At 41.1% G+C, this 24,339-nt stretch overlaps 1 protein-coding gene across 1 annotated transcript in view; it reads left to right on the forward strand.

Moving 5' to 3' along the window:
- mpped1 (metallophosphoesterase domain containing 1) overlaps positions 1 to 24,339 on the forward strand; it is a 165,330-nt gene that overhangs the window by 16,925 nt on the left and 124,066 nt on the right. Inside the window, exon 2 of the mRNA XM_047389294.1 lies at positions 6,305 to 6,662. Within this exon, the coding sequence (XP_047245250.1) occupies positions 6,484 to 6,662 (179 nt within the window). The 5' untranslated portion in view covers positions 6,305 to 6,483. The remainder of the gene's footprint in view (positions 1 to 6,304; positions 6,663 to 24,339) is intronic.

Raw genomic sequence — 24,339 nt, forward strand, 5'->3', positions numbered from 1 at the left:
CGAAGCTCTCCCGGAGGTGGGAGTTGAATACAACCCTGGCCGAGGGCTCTGCCAGGCGTTCCCAGCAGACCCTCACTATGCGCTTGGGCCTGCCAAGTCTGTCCGGCTTTCTCCTCCTCCAGACTACTCCAGACTCAGTCCACTGCTTCCGCGGGTCCCCCAAGGTCTGGAATCGGCCCTTCTCCACAATCTTCCTCTGGGTCCGGTCACTTCTTCTCATTGTGCAGCGTTTTCTGCCACATTTTTCCTTCTCACAGACTTCCTACTGAGGTGCCTTGTACAGCATTCTGGGAACAGCCTCTTCGTTCAGACATTTCTTTCTGTGTCTTACCCTCTTGCTTGAGGGTGTCAATAGTGGCCTTCTGGACAGCAGTCAGGTCGGCAGTCTTACCCATGATTGGGGTTTTGAGTGATGAACCAGGCTGGGAGTTTTAAAGGCCTCAGGAATCTTTTGCAGGTGTTTAGAGTTAACTTGTTGATTCAGATAATTAGGTTCATAGCTCGTTTAGAGACCCTTTTAATGATATGCTAATTTTGTGAGATAGGAATTTTGGGTTTTCATGAGCTGCATGCCAAAATCATCCGTATTAAGACAATAAAAGATCTGAAATATTTCAGTTAGTGTGCAATGAATCTAAAATATATGAATGTTAAATTTTCATCATTACATTATGGAAAATAATGAACTTTATCACAATATGCTAATATTTTGAGAAGGACCTGTAGATGCATCCCGTCTCCAACACCCCTGAATGAAATGAATGGATTGTTACCAGCCCTCTGCAGAGCTGAAAGGGCTGCTGATGAGGGAATTCAGTCACTTGATTCTAGTGTGATGGAGAAGGGATGGATCTAAAAGTTGCAGGATAGTAGCTTTGAGGACTGGACCTGTGCGCCCCTGCAGTATACTAAGTTTAACTTTTGGAAATGAATTACCAAATTCAATTTTACTTTGTGAGTATAGTGTAATTGAACTGAGTTGAATTAAATTGAGTTGAATTTAAAACCTATCTTTATGTCAGTGCCATTTTTACAGATTCGTCGTCATTGTCTTCCGCTTTATCCGGGGCGCGGATCGCGGGGGCAGCAGACTCAGCAGAGACACCCAGACGTCCTTCTCTCTAGACACCTTCTCCAGCTCCTCCGGGGGAAGCCGAAGGCATTCCCATGCCAGCCGAGAGACATAGTCCCTCCAGAGTGTCCTGGCCGTCCCCTGGGCCTCCTCCCGGTGGGACGTACCTGGAACACCTTCCGAGGTAGACGTCCAGGAGGCATCCAGTATAGATGCCCGAGCCACCTCAGCTGGCTCCTCTCGATGTGGAGGAACAGCGGCTCTACTACGAGCCCCTCCCAGATGGCCGAGCTCCTCACCTTATCTCTAAGGGAGGGCCCGGCAAACGTACGAAGGAAGCTCATTTCCGCCGCAGTATCTGGGATCTCGTTCTTTCGGTCATGACCCAAAGTTCATGGCCATAGGTGAGGGTAGGAACGTAGACCGACCGATAAATCGAGAGCTTCACTTTTTGGCTCAGCTCTCTCTTCACCACAACGGACCGGCACAATGCCCCCATTACTGTGGCAGCCGCACCGATCCGTCTGTCGATTTCCCGCTCCATTCCTTCCTCACCTGTGAACAAGACCCTGAGATACTTGAACTCCTCCACTTGAGGCAGGAACTCCCCTCCAACCTGAAGAGGACAAGCCACCTTTGTCCGGTCGAGAACCATGGCCTCGAACTTGGAGGAGCTGATTATTATCCCAGCCGCTTCACACTCGGCTGTGAACCGCCCAAGCACATGCTGTACCTCTTGGCTGGAGGGGGCCAACAGGACCATGTCATCTGCAAAAAGAAGAGACAAAATCCAATGGTCCACAAACCAGACCCCCTCCGGCCCTTGACTGCATCTAGAAATCCTGTCCATAAAAGTTATGAACAGGACAGGTGACAAAGGGCAGCCCTGCCGGAGTCCAACATGCATCGGGAACAGGTCCGACTTATTGCCGGCAATGCGGGCCAAACTCCTGCCCCGCTTGTACATAGACCAAATGGCATCTAATAAAGGGCCCCCGATTCCATACTCCTGGAGCACAGGCCCCACAAGGGACACAGTCGAATGCCTTCTCCAGGTCCACAAAACACATGTGGACTGGTTGGGCAAACTTCCATGAACCCTCGAGTACCCTGTAGAGGGTATAGAGCTGGTCCAGTGTTCCACGGCCGGGACGAAAACCACACTGCTCCTCCTGAAGCCGGGGTTCGACTATCGGCCGGACTCTCCTCTCCAATACACTGGTGTAGGCCTTACCAGGGAGGCTGAGGAGTGTGATCCCCCTGTAGTTGGAACACACCCTCCGGTCACCCTTCTTATGAAGGGGGACCACCACCCCAGTCTGCCAGTCCAGAGGCACATTCTCCGACTGCCATGCAATGTTGAAGAGGCGTGTCAATCATGACAGCACCACAACATCCAGAGACTTGAGGTACTCATCCACCCCTGAAGCCCTGCCATCGCGTAGCTTTTTAACCACCTCGGTGACTTCATCCTGGGTGATGAAAGAGTCTAACCCTGAGTCCCCAGCCTCTGTTTCCACCAGGGAATGCGTGATGGCAGGATTGAGGAGATCCTCAAAGTATTCCTTCCACCGTCCGATAATGTCCCCGGTCGAGGTCAGCAGCCTCCCACCTCCACTGTAAACAGTGTTGGCGAAGCACTGCTTCCCCCTCCTGAGGTGTCGGACGGTTTGCCAGAATCACTTCGAGGCCAACCGGTAGTCCTTCTCCATGGTCTCACCAAACTCCTCCCAGGCCCGGGTTTTTGCCTCTGCCACAGCCCGGGCCGTGGCACGCTTGGCCTCACAGTACCCGTCAGCCCTCAGGAGTCCCACAAGCCAACCACAGCCGACAGGACTCCTTCTTCAGCTTGACAGCGTCCCTTACTGCCGGTGTCCACCACCGGGTTCGAAGATTGCCTCCGTGACAGGCACCGCAGACCTCACGGCTGCAGCTACGGGCAGCAGCATTGACAATAGATGCGGAGAACATGGTCCACCCGGACTCTATGTCTCCAACATCCCCCAGAATCTGGTATAAGCTCTCCCGGAGGTGGGAGTTGAATACATCCCTGGCTGAGTGCTCTGCCAGACGTTCCCAGCAGACCCTCACTATGCGCTTGGGCCTGCCAAGTCTGTCCGGCTTTCTCCTCCTCCAGCAGATCCAACTCACCATCGGGTGGTGATCAGTGGACAGCTCAGCCCCTCTCTTCACCCGAGTGTCCAAAACATGCGGCCGAAGGTCTGACGACACAACAACAAAGTCGATCGTCGACCTCCTGCCTAGTGGTGCCAAGTGCACTGATGGACTTGGCACCCTTATGCTTGAACATGGTGTTCATTATGGACAATCCGTGACTAGCACAGAAGTCCAATAATGAAACGCCACTCGGATTCAGATTGGGGAGGTCATTCCTCCCGATCATGCCTCTCCAGGTGTCCCTGTCGTTTCCCACGTGGCCGTTGAAGTCCCCCAGCAGAATAATGGAGTCCCCGGGAGGGGCACTATCCAGCACCCCCAACAGGGACGCTAAGAAGGCCGGGTACTCTGCATTACCGCCTGGCCCATAGGCCAAATCGACAGTCAACAGGCAACAAGCAAACCCACGCCAGCCTGCCGCCTCTCCCCGTGGGGCATTCCAGAGTAGAAGAGAGTCCAGCCCCTCTTGAGGAGATGGGTTCCAGAGCCCACGCTGTGCGTGGAGGCGAGCCCGACTATTTTAGTCGATATCTCTCGACTTCCCGCACAAGCTCAGGCTCAAGGCCTGGCTTGTGCATTTAATATGTAATATTTTACATATTGAATGTGCAAAACTGTAACCAGAGTAACAACAACACATTTTAACAATCTGAGCAAGGCTGTGAATGTATTATATTTTGGCTAAAATAACGTCACTTCTTTTGTCTTGATTTGAGCAAACCTAAGGACTTATGCAACTACTTTTTGATCAGTGAGACATGTGCCCGTGTTTTAATCACATGCGTATGAGAAAAGCTTGATTCACAGGAATAAGTAAATCTAGGCCATTTTCCTTGCCGAGGAGTACTGATATTGACAACATACAGTATGTACAGTATTAGGGTTCTCTGTATGATCAGACTGAAAGTGATTTTTATCAGGCAAAAATGACTACAAATGCACTGTCTCATTCTGAAAGATACCTTCATCAGTGCATAATATTACATTGGCTTTGACACTGAAATCAGGCTGTGCTTTGTTATTAAATCTGTCATTACATGTGTTATCTGTGCCCTCGGGAAAGAGCTCATAAATGCAAAGAGGTGTGAGAAATGTAACCAAGGTTGACTTCAAGGTTTAGTGTGTCATATGTTCAATAGTGTCACTCAGAAAGTGCACTGCTTCCAAAAAATGTTCATCCACCACTCAGTCCAAACATGTTGCTGCTCTCTTGTTTTTACATTTTTGGAGAAATGACTCGATCTTCTGACGGTGTTCACAGGAACGGTCCAGAACCCTCCCTTTGCTGAGCCATCTGAAATCATTATGAACCAGCAGTTCTGTGTGCTCAATGCCTCGGCAAGCTTCTTACGGAACAGGCTGTGTTGTAAACTGGAAGTTTAGCGAAATAAATTAACAAAACTCATGACCATGTCTGCTGTGTTTTTAAGTTCATCACTGAGATTTACACACAGCTCGTACTGATGGGTGATACACTGTAAAAACTGCATATGTGGGGCTATAGTCTACAGTCTGGCAACTAGTCCATGCATCATACCGATCATAACTGGAGCTCCATCAGTAACCAGCAGATAAACCTTTTGCAACTCAATATTATGTTCATTAAAAAATTCACTTCATCTGTTGTCTGTCCTTCAAGTAGCTTACGTCCATTAAGTTCTTCCTGAAAACAAACACAATAAAAAAAAAAAACTAATGTAGATGCAACGCTTGGCTGTTTCATTGCTATCTGTTGATTCATCCAAAGCAGCAGACATGACATCTGCTTTTGTGAGTTCTTCAAACAGGTTTTTTGAAATATGGTTACCAAGTAACTGAAGGCTGATGTATTTGATGACAGAACTTTTTTGATAGATGAAATTATGCTCTCCTTAACTTTTTGGTAAACCACAACTTTTTAGAAGATAGCAAGCACCCTTTCTTTCACTGTTTCATCCTTAGTAAAAGGTCTCTTTTTCTGTGTTAATGTTCAAGCCACTCGGAGGGATCATTGCTCTCTCCTGTTCCATGTAAAAGAGTCAGACTGCCACTTGAGTCCATTCAAAAGATGCCAGATGCTATACTTTAGATCTTGATTCCTCAGACTCTTCTGGAAAACGCAGAAAAAGAGTTAGGGCTTGTACTGTAATGTCTTTTCAAATTGTACTCTTTCATCACAGTAATGCTTTCATTTCAAAGAAAACACAGCAGCTAAAATTCGTTTCTGTTGGCAGAATAAACAAGTATTGGAATAGTTGATTTTCCAGATCTATTTTCTGTGTTTTTGTCTTTGAAAGTTTTTTATATTTTGAAGCTAGTTAACTTTGCTAACTTAAGCTCTAGCAATGGTTTCTGTCCATGGTTGTATTATGGTAGCTAACAGATGTATTTCAGAACTTTGGAGCCACAGTTTCATAAACAAGTCTGAGTTTTGGCAATTTTCTTGCCACAGGAAGTTTTAAAAGGCAGTATTTGGCATGTGGGCCGCTACATGATTAGGCATGTGCCAAATATACTGAACCTATATAATGCTTTTCTAGTCCTACCCACCACTCTAAGCAGTTTTACACTAGAGCCATCTTCACCCAGCTGCACTAAAGGACACATATTCAACCACCAATACACAGATAGGTAGGCAGGTTGGGCTTAAGTGCCTTGCCATCAACATGATGTAAGGCAGGAAGCTGCAATCAAAGGTGCAACTTTCTGATTGCAAGATGCAAGCTGCTTCATTACATAGTGCTGCGTTTCTTTGTTGGACAAACCAAATGTAACTTCAAAACAGAAAATTAAGAACGAATTGCAAAGATGCATGCAAGTAAGCACTGCCATAGTCAAGGACATAAAAAGCTTTGAGGTGATGGTAGAAAAAAAGGAATATCAGAAGAATTTGCCTTGAATAGTATGTCGAAGTCAATCATTACTATATAATTATTTTAAAACCTAATTAAAACTCTGATATTTTATCACAGAAATTGTTTCTTTTTTAGTAAATATCCTTTCATGTAGGTGCTTAGATCTCCAGCTGTTCCAAATTCCATGCTCTTTAAGTAAGTTCTGTTTTTTTCCCTTTAGGTGCTGAGGAAGAAAAAGAGGCAATGTTCACTCCACATATCATGGTGACAGTGAGCTCAGTGTGTGTTTGATTGTTTTGAGGACAGCAATCTCCACTCTGACCAATACAATCCACTCGCTGTCTTAAACCGAAAATTACAAGCAGCTGACATCCCTGTTTCACTCTGATCGCAAGAGCCATGGCCTTCACCCTGTCAGAGATCATGGCAGCGAGGCGGCAGCAGTCCCAGGCTCAGTCACACACTCAGAGAGGCAACAGGGCGGCTGTTGAGGTAGACGAGTACAGCACCAACCCCACTCAGGCCTTCACCTTCTACAACATCAACCAGGGACGCTTCCAGCCTCCTCATGTCCACATGTGAGTAGGTGGAAAAGAAAAGGTCCAAACATTTTGGTCTTTGACATTTTTTCCATGTTAGGCAGAGTCTGTTTACATTCACCAAAATCCTCTGGAGTCAGACAGTTTTATCTAAGCCTGGGGCCACATTATGTGTTTAAAATGTTCAAGCTGCAGCAATGCATCCACTATTGTCAATGAAACTGGCAAGACTAGGGAATACAGCAGTGTGTGACTAGAGCCAACTGTGACCTCACAATCCAACATGGTTGTTATGTTATTGTTAAAAAATAGTCATATTTATAAAAATAAATTGATGTTAAAATGTCTCATTAAACCAGAGATGTGTGTAAAGACATTGCTACATTGTTTGAATGGAAAAATTACCAAGAAACACACTATCTTGTCAAAAAGAAATCCAAATATTGAATTCAGGTGTTTTAATCACTTTCAAGGCTAAAGGTGTATAAAACCTAGCTTCAAGGCAGGCAGTCTGCTTCTGTAGACATTTGTGAATCTATGGGTCCCTCTATAGGGCAATTCCAGCCTGGTACCATGATAGGACTATGATTAAGTCCGGTTGTAAAATTTCCTTGCTTTTAAATATTCTGCAGTCTGCTGTTAGTGGTATTATGACAAAGTGGAAGTGATTGGTAACAGCAGCAACTCAGCCATGAAATGATAGGCCATGCAAATTTCACAAAGTGGGGTTATTGGATGCTAATATGCAGAGTGCACAGAGGTCGGCGGCTTTCTGCAGAGTCAGTAGCTACAGACCTCCAAGCTTCATGTGGCCTTTAGATTAGCTAAAGATCCATGCAAATAGAACTTCATGGAATGAATTTCCATTGCAGTGGTATAAAGTACTCTATCCCTGGACTGTAGAGCAGTGGAGAATCAACAGAATCATACCTTTTCTGTCCGGCAATCCAAAGGATGAGCCTGGGTTTGGCATTTAGCAGGAGAACAGCACTTGCTTAACTTCATGCGTAAGGTTTGGTAGAGGGAGAATTGTAGTGTGGGGTCATGAGCTGGGCTGGGAACCTTTCATTGAGTGAAAAGAATGTTTAATGTATGTCATGACATTTTGGACAATTTCATGCTCCCAACTTTGTGGGACTTCCTATGGAAAGAAATCACATTATAACCACAAACGTCAATGGATTACAATGGGATTTTATCTAATAGACCAGCATAAGTGCATAATTGTGAAGTAAGAAATGAAAATGATGCCTGCCTTTACAAATAAGAATCCAAAGAACCTCTTTGTAGAACCTCCTACAGACAGCTGCAGGTCTTGTGGACTATATTTTTGTCTATTATTCTTCGTGATCATAAATTTTCAAGTTCTCCCACAGAATCCTAGTGGAATTTAGATCTGAACTTGACTGGGCCATTCTAACAAATGGAAATGGAAAACTAAACCATTCCCTTTCTTCGACTGTATGGTTAAGGTCATTGTCCTGCTTTAAGATGAACCTCTCCCCCAGTTTCCGGATTTTATGCAGCCTCTGACAGGTTTTCTCAGAGGATTGTCCTGGATTTAGCTCCCTCCATCTTCCCATCAACGTTGATCAGCCTTCCTGTCCCTGCTAAAGGGAAGCATTCTCACAGTATGATATTGTGTTGTAATTATTATTTTGATTATATCATTTAAAATTTGACTAAAATATTAATTCAGTCTGTTGAGTGTTGTCCTGTGAATACGAGCCCATTAAGGCAGTGGTACTAGGACAATAGAGAAAAGGGTGAGTCAAGCTCTGACATTACTGAACAGCAAAACGTTGCACACACATGGAATAAATTCACACAATTTCTTAAACTACAAGAATTTATTAACAAAAATAATTTAACTCAAAGTCAAACATATTTCAGTCAACAAACTCTTTACTATCCTTTAACAATCCAACTAAATTACTAAGCAAAATGAAAGAACAAGGAAAACCAATGAACTCTATACAATATAAACAAGAGAATCAAAGATGGTTAAAAACCATGACCGATGCAATATTAACATTCAGTGTTATATATGTTTAAAAACCAAGGATTATCTTGAGGAATCTGGAAATTAGGTTAATAATTGGTATACCTTCAGACCACCATTCACACTGCAACATCAGATGAAAAATTATTTTAATAAAATAATATTTGAAAGAATGATTTGCAGAATAAAACCCAACTTTCTGGAATAATTAATAATGGTGTTTAATTAGCACACGCTGTTTAATTATTGTATATAGTAAAATAATATTTAGGGAAATATCATATCCTAGATTGGAAACTAACAACCTTTCTAAATAAATTAATCTTAATGGTGTTAAATTTGTTGTCTTTATTTAGTGCAATGATATTTAAGGAAATATTATAAAGGAAGTATTAAAATAATATTTTTAAGGTAAGGTAAGGTAAGGTAAGTTTATTTATATACCGCTTTTCAGCAACGAGACACTCAAAGCGTTGTACAAACAATTGCAGTACAATCACAAAGCAAATAAACACAGATACAGACACAGAAAAACAAATCAAAGGATAAAATCAAACAGAGGTAATTTAAAAAAGTTAAATAAAATAAAGAGAATAGAATAATGGACAAGAAAATGAAAGGAAAATTGGACTGAAAACGCAACTAATCATGCCTAGATGGCACAGTCAAAGGCCACTCTAAACAAATACGTTTTTCATCTTGATTTAAAGTGTTAGGTATTAATTAGTCAACTCAGAGGCAAGAACGATACAATCAGTTTTACTTGCAGCAAGGGTAGCTTACACTCTGCAGTGCAGACTACAAAGTTTTGGCACCCCTCTCTCTTTATTTATACATGCTGGTTCACACACAGTTCAACAAACATTCAGGGTGTGTGTGTGTGTGTGTGTGGGGGGGGGGGGGGTCAGAAAGGTTAGGGTTCATGTGTCTTGATTTTAAACAGAGAGGGAGTGAGGACTTGGTAAGCATAACTCACTCGTCTCCCCCATCTCCCTTTCTGTGGCATGTAGGAGGGAAAAGCACTTAGAGCAGACATGAGTGATAAACAATACAAAGGTTTCAAACCCTAACAGTCCCTCCTTTTTTATCACGAAGAAAGTCATGATTAGATACATATAAAAGAAAACACTCTGTGTGAGCGAAAAACCCACGGACGGTAAGCAGATTATATTGTGGGAAAAATACTCAGAGTACAATAATAATATAATAAATCAAAGAAAACAAAATGTAATAAAAGTAAAAGAAATAAAACAAGCCTTGTTCATGTCATCATTGTACTATTTCTCATTCCACTTAAATAGAAACTTCTTTCGATTTTCTGCTATAAAGTCATTTTATGAAGTACAATTATGAGTACACTCAGGCATCAAAGATATTTTCATTTACAACATGTCATCATAAGAGTAGTGGTCTTTATTTTGTAGCTCGGTAAAATAAACCTTTTCTGAGTCAGCAAAGTCATCTGCTTTGGTTTCAGTTTGGTGTCAACATTTACACACAGTATTTAAAGAGTATGTGGGTGCAATCTCAACTTAAAAGAGTTTGTGCTTTATGGCCTAGACTCTCCTCGGGTCAGGGGTAACAAAGTTATCTACGAACAGACCATCTGCTTTTCCTGAGACATCACCCAAAAGGAATGGGTTTTAACCATTAAACGTCTGATACTGGTTTTTACAGCTTCCTCCTCTAACACAGATGTTCTGAAGAAAGAGAGGTAACCTAAAGGTCATACACTTTGGAACACCTTAGAGCACTTAATACAAGAATTTCCATTACAACTCCTTTCTTCTGATTACAAGGTAATCACAATTAAAAGGACAATTCTTCAAAACCATCACCCCTCTCAGCTAACAGATAATCCAAAGCCATTCTACTTTGCAAACTCATCGTTCTAAGAGCTTGCAGCTCCTTGGTCAGAACAGTGAACCCTTCCTCTCTAATAATGGGCTGCTTGAATTATAAGTTGTGACTGTAGGTAGTAAATGAGCTAGATAATATACTCCAGACCAATTAGCAGGCAGATACAGATATTATCTATTTCCACACATCCAAACCATGTTCTTAGGACATGAGTACCCATCTCTACTAGGAAAAGTAACAAGAACCCTGGTTAATTTACCTGCCTGGCCATACAACCTACTTCCATTCAGTAAGGCTGTAAGATTAAGAGTTAACACATAGGGATCTGGGACCAAAGATCTTGAAATGGTAGAAGCAGCAGTTCTGATAGGACATGACTCAAATTTATGTCTGTTGATTAAAGCACATGAAACTGATATAATAGTTTTGCAACCTTCTGTCTTTCCAAGGAAATAAGGTGTGTTTTCCTCCTGTGCGATACAAATATCTGTACCTATATCTGGATATCCAATTGATTCCTATTACCCCAAAATCTATAAAGAATTCCTGTAGTAGCACATATTAAATTAGTCTCACTAGAAAATCTACTAACATTTCTGCTTTGCCTTACAATATAATTCCTCACCCAAGGAAAAATAACCTCCACCAGCTGGTTATGTTGCCTATCTGAAAAGAAAGTAGTATTATTAGGATCAGGTACTAAAAATGGTTGATCATTAATAGCACGTGGAATCAAACAACAAACATAGCAACTGTCATTTCTTATCTGCCTCACAGTTTGATGCATCAGTTGCCACCAAACATTATCAGCATGATCATGGTAGTCAGAAAAGTGATGAATCTCTCTTCGAATCAGCTGATGAGTATTATTGGCGTAATTACTCAGATTAGCCACACATTATCTTTGCTGTACCTTTCCTCAAATGAACACAAGAGTAATAAAATACTTGTAATACCAATCATCAGCATCAGAACAGACCATCTTTCATATAGATGCATTGTGACCTTGAAGTGGAATGTCCTTCCTTCTGGTACTGAAAGCAAACAGTTTTTTTTCAAAGAAAACAAATCATAAACAAAACTAAAAAATCCTGCTGCCTCTCCTGAGTGGCTTCTGCGCTTCAAGCTGCCCTGTTACCAGTCTGGTACAGGTGGGTGGTGGTAGGAAGCTCCTCTAGAAATATGTTTAGAAACAGGAACTCTAACTTGCTGGAAGTTAGGCTTCCATAGTCCAACTAAACAACGGTGGAAATAAACACATTTCAAATTTGTAATAATACCATAATGATAGATATCAAGCAATAAACATGAAAGTTAGATAAAAGCATCCGAGATTTCCTCCTCAGAGTCAGTTTCGCTGTCAAAGTAGTAGAAAAGAATTTGGCTGACCCTTGCTGTCCAGGCAAAGGAGCGCCTAGTAGCCACCAAATGTTAAGAAATTAAGGAGAATAAGCATCATGGCGCATGTTTCACTGTCTCTCTGTTGCAGACGTCGCCAGTCCATCATCCAGAGAAAAGTTATGTGCAATGTGTAGAGGTCTTCCGTGTATGTTCCCCATGTGTCTCTCATTGTGGTGCGTGTGCAGTGAGGCAAATGACCTTATGATTTCCAACTTTCAGGCAATGCGATGCCCTTAAGTAGACTCTGAAACAACGTTGCACTGCCCAAGAAATCGTGATCCTGTAAGAACAGTGTTCTTCAACCACCTCTTCAATCACTCGCCAGTGATCAGCTTACAGTTCTTTGTCTTGTGGTGGTCCGCTGTCCTCACACCTTTCAGGCCGTGGATGATCCAGTTGGAAGATGACTTGTGTCCTGGAAGCCAGATGAAGCTGGAGGAGCTGGAGCTTTCCTGCAGCTTTCCTGGGTGACTAGTAGGATCTGATATGGGCCATTCCAGCGCCTGGACTTCCAGTGTTTTCTCCTAGATTCTCTGATCAGAATCCAGTCGCCAGGAATAAAGGACTGGAGGGTGGAAGTGGCTGTTCCTGGTAATGCAGCCTTCACCGTCTGTGAAACTTGAGAAAACACAGTGGACAGGTTTTGACAGTAAAACAACATCCTATCTTTACACAAAGATGTGGAAAAAAATTATCTTGGCAATATCCCCATGTTACTTTATTCTGACATTCCGCCCTTCTGGCGCAGGGTCCAACCCATGCGACAATCCAGCAAAAGGTTTAAACAAAAATGTTCTAGTAACCAAGATCACATTACATAGAACCAAAGAATTGAATTCTGACATAACTATGTGTTTCTATGAATTTAACGAAAGCAACATAAAGAAAATCCAGATGTTTTTAACTGCAACTCCATTAACAACAAAACACAAACTTCAGTCGTTGTACATTTAATCAATATTTCACTTAGAAATAAGTCACATATCATCCTGATTTGTCTGGTATGAAGATGAGTATTAGATTAATGGAAATCTAATATAATTCTGATGCATACACTCTACAAATTTAATCTAATAAATAATTCCTGTCAAGTATGAAATCATAACTCTGATTCTTTATCAAAAATATATTCCTTACTTTTGGCATATCTTGGACTGTCAGTTAGCTTAATGGCACCAGGGAAAACCAACAATCTAATAAATCACCAATGATTCTGTATGCAAAACTGATTTAAAAAAAACGTTTTAACTATTTCATTAACCTTTTAATAGTAAAACACATAAATCTAAATGTCATGCTACATCCTTTATCATTATACAAAAAAAAACATGTTTTTAAGGTAACAATCACAACAAGCATTTTGATTCTTTTGTCTCTTAAACAGTGTTAAAACTCAGGAAGGGAGGTGCTGAGCATTTCCATAAATGTGAAGGCATGAACAAACCTGGTAGGTGGGCAGAGTCAGGCAGAACTAACCTCTAATGGGCAACCTATGGGTGGGACCCACAGTTTCTTCATTCAAACCCATCTTAGTGTACCTTAAACTGCAAAACTGTTAACATGCACCTACCTCAGAAACAAGCTGCTTCTTAACTCTCCTGAAGACTCAAAGTTGAATCAATCTGGGATTTAGAAACATTATTCTAAACATGGATTATTTTGTTGTGCAACATATAAACAAACATTCATTCCAACAAAACATCAAAGACAAACAAATGGCCAAATTTGAAACTTCAAGAATTCAAAGAAATTTTTAACAATCTCTTTTCAGAATATGTTTTCTCAGCCATATCTTTTAATGCTGTAATTGATCAATTTTGTTATGACAATCTTCAGGATCCTTTTTAAGATGAGTGCACATAGTCCAAAGAGATCTCAAAGTATTTAGAAGCACAGCAACAGTTTTCTTTTAAATGAATCCAAATTCTCTGATGCTGAAACCTTTTGCCAATTCTTTGTACTGTAACTCTGTATTAATAATAACTACAATCCTGAGAGTTATTGTTATAATTCTCTTTTTGTTTGGCTCAATTTGATCGCAGCTGTATTCTCTGCTCAGGTTAAATGCAAATAAGTATTTAAAGCGGCGTTGACATTTTTATGGTATACCCAAACAAAACAAAAACTGCAGTGTTTGACTTAATCAGAAATTAAAATAAGAAACTTGACTCCAAACTGGACTTTTTTCCACATAGTGTTTCAAAGGGAGGACACATATAATTTTCCTTCATTTGGCTATTTAAATTTTGAGAGTTGGGGAGAAAATTATTACTAGAACCCCAAAACAAATTCCTTGTATGTCCAAAAACGTACTTGGCAATAAAGCTTTTCTGATTCTGATTTTTGATTCTGATTTAATAATCCAAATGCTGATAAATGTTTCAATATTTTATGATTTAATAATCTGAAATTACCTTGTGTACCTTTCTACTCCTATGTATTCTTTTAATCTTTAAACCCGAAGAAATCAAACAAGGAGAGTGGAGTTTGAGCTGACCATCCTCTTTAGTGTTGAGAGATCCTTTATTTTTTTTTTCTTTTCCTAAAATGAAGGATTTTACTTGTCTTTATTCCGTTATAAAAATCCTAACCTTCGTTCTAAAACAAAACTCTTCAACCCCAATCTGTGTCCCCCAGAGTAGACATTTTGAGTATTACTGCATTTCAAAGCCACCAAATGACTGGAACCCATCATTGGCTTAGATCTGTTTTCATTTTTGTGTGGTACCACTGTCCAGTCAGATTCTTTCTTACCTTCAAAAATAACCCAATTTTTCCCATTCTCATTTTAAAGGTTTGTTTTACCAAGGAAAATGTGTTCATAGTTTTTGTCAGGACCTGATATAAGGTACAGTGTAAATAAAGATGCTGCATGAATAAGAAGAGGGAAGGAAAAAATACTAATATAACCTCTTCCCAGCAGCTGCTGTGAAAAACAATGAATTTATACCTTCCATAAGCGTAAGTTAGCACTTGCGGACAAAAACTGCACCCCACTGTAAGTACTGTGTCAGACCCTGAATATTCCACAACGAAAGAGAACTTGTTTCTCAAATAATTAACTTTAAAGTATCAAATGAGCTAAGTTATCACCCTTTTGAAGCTGCTTTTCTAACCCTCAAATAATATTTTAACCCGCTATATCTGTCAACGTCAGGCCAGCGTGTCACATGAGCAGCGGTTAATAAGCGTTCTTCGTTGCAGAAAATAGGAAAAGATTTATGCAAATGTGTGCGTGTTTGTACGTTACCCCCCTCAGTTTCTTAATCGCTCCAGAGTCAGACTGTCATGGCACACAGTCCTCTATCAGTCCAAAAACAACCCAAGCCTTTCAAGTCTGTTGGTGGGACATTCACTCCTTCGTTGTCCACTTTAACTTCTCCAGGAGGGAGAAAGAACTTTGCTCCGGCCTGTTTCTCTTCAGCCCGCATATGATGTGCTTTCAATATAAATCCAGTGTATCGCTCTTCTGGCTCTGCAGCAGCATGGATCGTTGTCCATCTTAGTGGGTTTGGGCCAGATTTCTTCTGAGTTTCGTTCTGGTGGAAACTCACACTGTGATTTGCAGCAAGCAGGCAGGCAGGCAAGCAGACCCTCTCTCTCTTTCAGGCCGTGCTGACGAAGCGTCTCTGGTGGAGTAGCCATGGGAAGGGCAGGTTTCTAAAGTCCAGACTTTAGTATAGGTTCAGATTTTGCACACAGAAATATTATCAGTCAGTCAGTCAGTCAGTTGTCCACCTGCCTGTCATTTCCTTTCATAGCATGCACTATACTCCTTTCTTTTCCGACTGATCGCAATATTTAAGACAAACCAAACTTCCTGCAGGAAAGTTTTAACTCTTTAACACCTTAATTGATGCACTCTGTGCTTTTTAATCTTGTTCTTATGTTTTTTATTTACACTCAAACATCCACTCTGTGAAAAACCAAACTTATCTTCCCAAATTAAAGCACATTTAACACAATCATCCCCACCTTTTCCTTTCATTTTTTAGGAGATGATGGTTAATGTGTAATAAAAAAAATAATAATAATATACATTATATCATACAGAGCAACTTCTCACCCAGATATATTTGTAGACAAATAGTTCGGATTCAATTGGCCAGAAGCCGCAGGCGGGCACTAGGACTCCCCTCCATTAAATGGAGGTGGACTGAGGACAACGTCTCCAGGCTGGCCAGGCGTCCGTGTCCCCTCCTGCGGTTTCCTCTCGCATGTTAGATCAATTATAGTATGAATGTCCCAGATAAAAGGTCACTGTCATGAGACTTATGGGGAGGACATTAACACGCCCTTCTACTGGGACTAGTTCGCAGCGGCAAAACTACCTAGTCGTTTCTGATCTCCTTGCGCCGAGATCCTACCTAAATTTATCGCTATTTCCTTTCGGCGAAATAAAACCCACCCAATCGCTGTCTCCTTACGGCGAGACACTACCAACGACTTTTTCTTATCTTAGCGCTTATTCAATTTCAAAACTGTCTCACCGCGGAGTTGACCTCTTGGTGACTGAGAGTCACTGTTAAAGCAAAGAAAATAAGGTTATTGAAATCTATCCGGCTTGAAGGACCAAGTTAATGTTAGGTATTAATTAGTCAACTCAGAGGCAAGAACGATACAATCAGTTTTATTTGCAGCAAGGGTAGCTCACACTCTGCAGTGCTGACTACAAAGTTTTGGCACCCCTCTCTCTTTATTTATACATGCTGGTTCACACACAGTTCAACAAACATTCAGGGTGTGTGTGTGTGTGTGTGTGTGTGTGTGTGTGTGTGTGTGTGGGGTCAGAAAGGTTAGAGTTCATGTGTCTTGATTTTAAACAGAGAGGGAGTGAGGACTTGGTAAGCATAACTCACTCGTCTCCCCCATCTCCCTTTCTGTGGCATGTAGGAGGGAAAAGCACTTAGAGCAGACATGAGTGATAAACAATACAAAAGTTTTCAAACCCTAACAAAAGCAACTTAGGGTTTCGGCGATTTTACAGTTTTCTGGCAGTTTATTCCAGATTAGTGGAGCATAAGAACTAAAAGCTGCTTCTCCATGTTTAGTTCTGGTTTTGGGTATGCAGAGTAGATTTGAACGAGATGACCTGAGAGGTCCGGTTGGTTGATACACTGACAACAAGTCTGTAATGTATTTTGGTGCTAAGCCATTCAGTGATTTATACACTAACAGAAGTATTTTAAAGTCTATTCTCTGAGCTACAGGGAGCCAGTGTAGGGACTTTAGAACCGGGCCGATGTGCTCCACTTTCTTAGTTCTAGTGAGGACGCGGGCAGCAGCGTTCTGGATCAACTGAAATCAACATCAAAGTAATTTTGTTCTTTTCATATTAACCTGGATAGGTGCATTTAGAGGTCTGGGCAGGATGAGGCATAGTTAAGGTGATGTAGGATCACCAGTAGTTAATCTTAGGTATTAACTTGTTGCATGCAATACTGATTGAATTATGTTATGCTGATCTGTGTTTTGATTTGGTGATGTTATGGATTTTCTAATCAAAGTGGGAGAGAAATTAACTCATTAAAAGAGAAAGACCGGACTTTGTCTTATAAAGTTTTATTCAAAGGCATTGCAGCGTTTGAAGACCCTGTCACTGAGCTTAGTCAGTGAAGCAGAGCCCAGAACAAGAGTTTACAGAGAGTATTTAAACAGTATGTGGGTGTTACCTCAACTTAAAAGAGTTTGGAGATATGGTCCTCTAGACCCCACCTTGGGTGAGAGGTAACAAGGTTATTTATGAGGGCACCCATCTGCCATTCCTTGGGACACAACCCTTCAGGGAGTGTTAACCATAAACATCTGATAATGGATTTACAGACCAACTCCTCTAGGGTAACAGAACACAGAGGTCAGAGGAGAGAGTTAAAGGGAAGTTCAGAGCATTTAAAAGAATTTTCCACAACAGTGCGCAAGCGCTGCTGAATTATGCGTGGTTAATGATTTGTCAGGCTGATCTCAAATCAGCCAGGAGTTAGAAGTTGGACTTTTCATTCAAAGCAACTGCGGTCTGGACCTCGCACAACCACTCTTTGTTCCAGTTTTATTGTTGGAGATTTTCCACTGAGTTCTCGCCTCAGAGTTTAGGATTCTTTGTCAAGATTTGGGGCATTCAGCTGATTGTTGCTAAAGGGGCGTGGCCCCATCGTTTTATCAGCTGATTGCTGCAATCGAGACATCAGCACAACAGGAGGACTTCTTTCCATTTAACCCAAATTACACATTTTGTCCATAAAACTGCTGGTGTGATCTTCATAGACACTTAATGCGCATATGTTTTTCTTTTATTATTATTGTTAGGTAGTCATTTTTATTCCCTTTGTGTAGAATAGTGCTTGTTAGTTAGGTGATGGTTTTGGACCAGAACAATGGTATATCAGAATTATTTGGCTTCAATAAATCTTCACATATATAATTAAGAGAAGCGTTTGTGTTTATTTCGTGCAAGAGTGATTTATCTGTCAAAACAAGGTCAAAGTTCGCCCACCTTCAGTGAAGCGGTTGAATAAACAGTGACAGTTTGTGGTTTGGTTAATAATTTGTAATTATTAAAGAGCTTTGAGCCCATAATCACAACACCGGAGGACATCTCTGATTTCTATTCATAAGTAATGATTTTGGTTAAGAAATTATTATTTAGTTTTTTTAATTATGATTTTAAATTATAATTCTTGATAAATATTAATTAATCAATAATAATAATCTTTACACAGAGCTGCCGGCTCTTACGCGGTCCGCTTTCAGGCAGGGGATAAACCACTTCAATTAGAGCTGCTGGGGCCTTGGTTGCTTCTCTGGGCCTCAGAAAGGCAGACAGGCTTGTCTTAATCACCACCTTTTTATGAATAAATGCTGGGTACCCCAACAGCAGATCATTTCTTTACTTTGTGGATCCAAGTTGAAGAGATATGCCTGCTCGTTTTCAAGGACACATTCGTGCGCTGTGTCTCCCCTGTCTGGCTCTTGCTGGAGATCCGCGTGGTAGAGAGCGAGTGGAAGATGGAATAGGGATTTTGTCAAAGATTCAGCTCTGACTCCTCCTCTTCCTGGACTGAGCTGGACGTTTTTGAAAGTTCCAGAAAAGTTCCTACCAGCCTTTGATTATGTTTAGAGACCATGTTCATCTATGCTGTAATCCTTGGCTGGGGTCCCTACAACTGCCACCACCATGTTTCACTGTAGGGATGTCTTTTGGCAATGGTGTCGGAATGGGGGAGGAACCACACACTGTGTCGGGAACCACACACTGGGTCGGACAAAACGCGAAAAAACAGGCACAGCACGATTTACTAACATGTGCAATGAGGTCAGAAGCGCAAAATAACTCCCACTGTCCAGTTAACATGTTTGCCTCCATGCAGTCATTCGCTTGTTTCAATTTATGAACACAATGTCACTTAGAAATGGACGTCACTTCATCTTTCCAGACACCCAGGATGCACAAAATGAATTAAGACCTTCAGTTTTTTTTCCTTTTATCAAAGACAACATTACAGTTAGTTTCATAAATTAATGGGAAAAAAACGATTGGTATGCCAGCAGAGGTTTCCCCAACCAAAAAACAGTTCCACAATATAACAACAAAACAGAAGACAAAATGTTTATTTGTCTGACTTTAATAACAACATATTACACAATCTGACAAATCAGATTCACATTGGCATTGAAAACACCCCTGATAATTATTATTCTATGGGTTAATGTATCAATGAAGGCCTATAAATTGTTCTTATAAGATTGTTTTTATGAGTATTTAAGATATAATAGTAGCCTATATATACACATACAGTAATATTTGATATAACCCAGGCTATATTTGAGCTCAGTTATAAAAAGAAGGCAGCCAAATGATAACAAAAATAAGTGTGCATCACAGCAAATATCAGGTTTCACGTATGCTCCCCAGGAAGAATCCCACCCCTGCTGTAGGCTCAATCCCATTTCAGTGGTTCTCACCCTTTGTTTGACAATAAATGATGTAAACCAATGGAACATTAAAACTATTTCATTTTAAATCATATTAAACAATCACACTTATTAAATGCATGCATTTTGTACAGCACAGCCAATCAAGTAGTTTTATTGTTTTGTGTTTACATTCTTTGAGCAGTTAGCCTAGCCTACAATCAAGCTAGCTCAAAAATAATAAAATAGCAAACATGACAGAGGACATGGAGAAAAATAAAAAACTAAGATAGTGTTAGGGTTTGATTGTTTATCACTCATGTCTGCTCTAAGTGCCTTTCCCTCCTTGCATGTCACAGAAAGGGAGATGGGGAGAGGAATGAGTTATGCTTTTATCAGCAACATCTAGGGACTGGTACGAGCACTCACTCACTCCCTCTCTGTTTAAAATCAAGACACATGAACCCTAACCTTTCTGACCCCCCCCCCACACACACACACCCTGAATGTTTGTTGAACTGTGTGTGAACCAGCATGTATAAATAAAGAGAGAGGGGTGCTAATACTTTGTAGTCTGTACAGCAGAGCTACCCTTGCAAGTAAAATGACTGTATCGTTCTTGCCTCGGAGTTGACTAAATAATACCTAACAGATACAATCAGACTAAACTGAACTTCAACATTTTAACACTGAATTCTACATGTTTTACGCCACCATTGAAACCAAGCCTGTCAGAACGAGAAGCATTACTACAACCCCCAAGCTGGTCTTGACCAGTGAGACAGTTATTAACACCAATAGACTAGTCCCAGCCCTGGAAGGGTGGAAGCATGTTGTTGAAACATAGATAAGGGAAAAGCACCACAATTAATCATTGATAAAAAATTAAACTGTCATGTTTGGCCAGACAGAATTTTAATACTGAATGGTGCAAAGACAGGGAGTGGTTGATCAGCAAGAAGTGAACTTTTTGTGAAATATGCAGATTGGCTGCTGTCAAACTGCTCGTCGCTTTCTCCAAATGTGGTGATGATGGATTTTTAAAGACAAGGATAAACAACTAGAAGAAGTTCCCAGGCCTTCTGGACAGCCATGAAAATTCAGTTTCTCATATAGAGAGTGTCCAAAGAAAGTGCGCTTAATTCAGTCAAACACCCATCAATATCCAACTTGACAAACAAGTGTACACTGAGCAGATAAAAAGGAGAGAAGGGCTAATGGAGCAACTATTGTATGTATAGTGCCTGCCCAGACAAGGGCTAGCTATCGAGGGCCATACAGATGAAGAGAGAAATTTTCAAAAGGTGGTTGAACTTGTAACCAAGAAAACTTCTCTGAAAATTTTTATTTTAAATAGAAAATATGTATCTCGTGAAACAATAAATGAACTTGTCCATAAGATGTATGGGGAGGCTTTTCGCCTCTCTCTTGGCCAAGATAAAACGTAACCTGGGGAGTACAGATACATGCAAAAAAAGCACCAGGGCTGCAAGCTTTGATGACTCAGTTCAGTGTTTTCTTTCCACTTAGAGTGTCTTTAAAAGTGTTCTCATCTACAGAGGAGGTGGGGAAGGTGCTCTGCTTCACAGACATCTCACCAGAGACAATTAAGTCAGCAGTACAGATGCTCCAGACTCAGTACAGACACATGGGATTGAGTGAGCCATTCCACAGCATCTTTGAAGAAGCCCAAAACAGCCATTAACGGCCTGGTTCAGGGGCCCACACTCCTTCCAAGGCAACATACGCCACACTGTTGTGATGATGGTAGTGTACCTCATCAGTGGGGAAATCCAGAGGAGTACTTCAGGAATCTGTTCTGTAAGCAGTCATTTACTTTTTCAACCTCCTCACTTCTGAGATGAGGCACAGGTTTTATCAGCCCACACTTCATCTACTGATGGGGATGAAACAGCAGGCAGCAGGCAGCATCAGCATCCCCCAGAATGTGGTGGAGATGTACAGGGGTGATGTTGACATGGAACAGCGCGCCACCCAGCTGTCAATGTTTCCAGTAATCCTGCTGGTATTCAACAGTTCCACCGATGGACCCATTAGTCGGGCCTACAGGCTTCTCCAGCTATATTCGACTGTGCCCATGTCAAATGCTACAGCTGAGTGAAACTTTTCCCGCCTGCGTCGACTGAAACCCTCCCTGTGGTTAACAATGTCTGAACGATGTCTTAATCACCTCCTTTTTCCTACCTATTCATAGAGACTTGGCTGATAGCCTGGACCTCAACAAATTACTGGACGTTTCTGCTTTCCAAGTTAGCGAAACGACACTTACTTGGAAAAGTTTAAGGGGAAAAGTAATTAATTGTTTTAGACCTGTTAATATTTCCTACCTGCAGGGTAAATGGACTGAACTTATATAGTGCTTTTCCAGTCATGCAGACCACTCAAAGCGCTTTACACTAGAGCTGCATTTACCCAATTGCACTCACTAACGCTCACACATTCACACATCGATACGCAGATCAGTAGGCAATTTGAGGTTAAGTGCCTTGCCCAGGGGCACATTGACATATGGCAGGAGGAAGATGGAATCGAACCCACAACCTTCTGATTGCAAGACAACTACTCTTCCTACATAGCCACAGTCACCTCAGGTAGGATTGAACACCAGTATTCACTGGTCAATTTTTCCATGTTCAGAAACTCCAGCATTTATAAAGTGCTTGGTTTTACCTATGATCATCATTCCTAATAAATGTCTTGAAAAGCAAGAATGACAAAAAGTAGACCATGCAATCTGTGCATTTTCAGTACCACAGATGTGTGAATACGGGCGATGAGGGAGATAAGTTATTTATTTTAATAAACTTTACCTCTGATAAACACAGAGAAATACATATCCACTCCTCTTTGTGCTGCAGTTCGTTACATAAATTGTTATTTCCCTTTTCAAAAGACAGATTGTTGTCGCAAGCTATTTTCCCCTTAATCTGATAATTATGATTAAAACTACGCACCAACATTACAGTATGACAAAACTGAGTATGTGCCTCTGCCAGTCATTCAAGTGCAAGGCAACCCAACACCCCGACGGCCCCCCACATCTAAAATGCATCCAGTGCCACTGTTTAGGGGAATGTGCAGTTTCATGCAGGGCAAAAAGGACAATTTTAGTGACATCTTTCTTCCTCTTACACGTTTGATGTCGCCCCTTTACATCTTGTATCAACTTTTCTTATGGCGGATTTCTTATGGCTATCTTTCATTGGTGGCTTGTTGAACCATTGTCTCACCTGAACTGTGGATCTGTGCAGATCCTCCAGAGTTATTGGCCTCTTGTCTGCTTCTCAGATTCATTTTCAGATTCATTTCCTCCATGTTCATATGATGGACTGAACAGATTTGAAATTTTAAAGCCTGGGATATTGTTTTAGAACCTAACCCTGCTTTAAACGTCTCAACAATGTTCTCTCTGACCTGTCTGCTGTGTTCCCTGTTCTTTATAATGCTGGTTGTTCTCTAATGTTCTCTAACAAACCTCTGAGGCCAAAAACAGAACAGCTGCATTTATACTTCGATTCAATTAGACACAGGTAAATTCCATCTACTAATTACGTTACTTCAATAGGCAGTTGGTTGTACTTGTTTTTTTAAGGGTGCATCATTTTCCTTCCATTTCACAGTTATGTACAACTTGGTAATGGTCTGTCATAAAAACATCCCAATCAAAGGTATCGTGTTCTTGTAATGTGACACTCTTAGGAAAAGTCTAAGGGGTACAATTAGTTTTGCAATGGACTGTGCTGGTAAAAAACAAACTAATCTACAAACTAACTATTAATATGTCACCAAAGACTGATGTGTAGTCAGGTGTGTTCTGCACGTTTGGCATGCACCTTATGATATGATTTTCTTGACTTTTTGTCAGCACTGAAGACCTCAGGTCTTTTGTCTAAATCCATGTCCTGAAAAATTGAAAAGTTGCTAAAATTAAGAAATCATCTCATATAAAACTTAGAATTTTCTTTCGACTATCTGTCAGTTTAACTGTACAGTTCCTTTACAGCAGACATTGTGGCTCAATCTGTCTTTATTAAAATAACACAGTTTAAACACAGTTTTGCATTGTGACAAAACAATGCTCGCTGAGGACTAGCATATCAGTGGAATGTGAATGTTAAAGTGAAAGCATGAATTGCTGCATTTTCTTACTTACTTTACTGTTCTTTCTTTACTTTTTACAACAATCTGAGATTAATGTAGAGAATATCTGCATTCCCCCATCCTCTTACTTGGTTGTTAGGTTGGCTGTTAGGGGGAGGGGGGTGTTTTGAGGGGCGGGGGTCTGGTGGAACAGCAGTGAGGGGGAGAAGGGCCTGCGTGGAACTGTACCTGTAGGAAACTTACTAAAGTGGGCCATGGTTACTCACCATCTCCCCTAGTTCCCTGGAGACCACGCGAATGTACATGCTCACTGAAAATCCCACAGGACTCTAGACTTTTCTATATCTGTGCTTTATTCTTTTTCTATTTTTGTACATTTCCTTCCCAGTGTATCTCTGTGCTGTGCTTTTATTGTGGCCTCTT

The sequence above is a fragment of the Girardinichthys multiradiatus genome, chromosome 17, assembly GCF_021462225.1.
Source record: "Girardinichthys multiradiatus isolate DD_20200921_A chromosome 17, DD_fGirMul_XY1, whole genome shotgun sequence".
NCBI lineage: Eukaryota > Metazoa > Chordata > Actinopteri > Cyprinodontiformes > Goodeidae > Girardinichthys > Girardinichthys multiradiatus.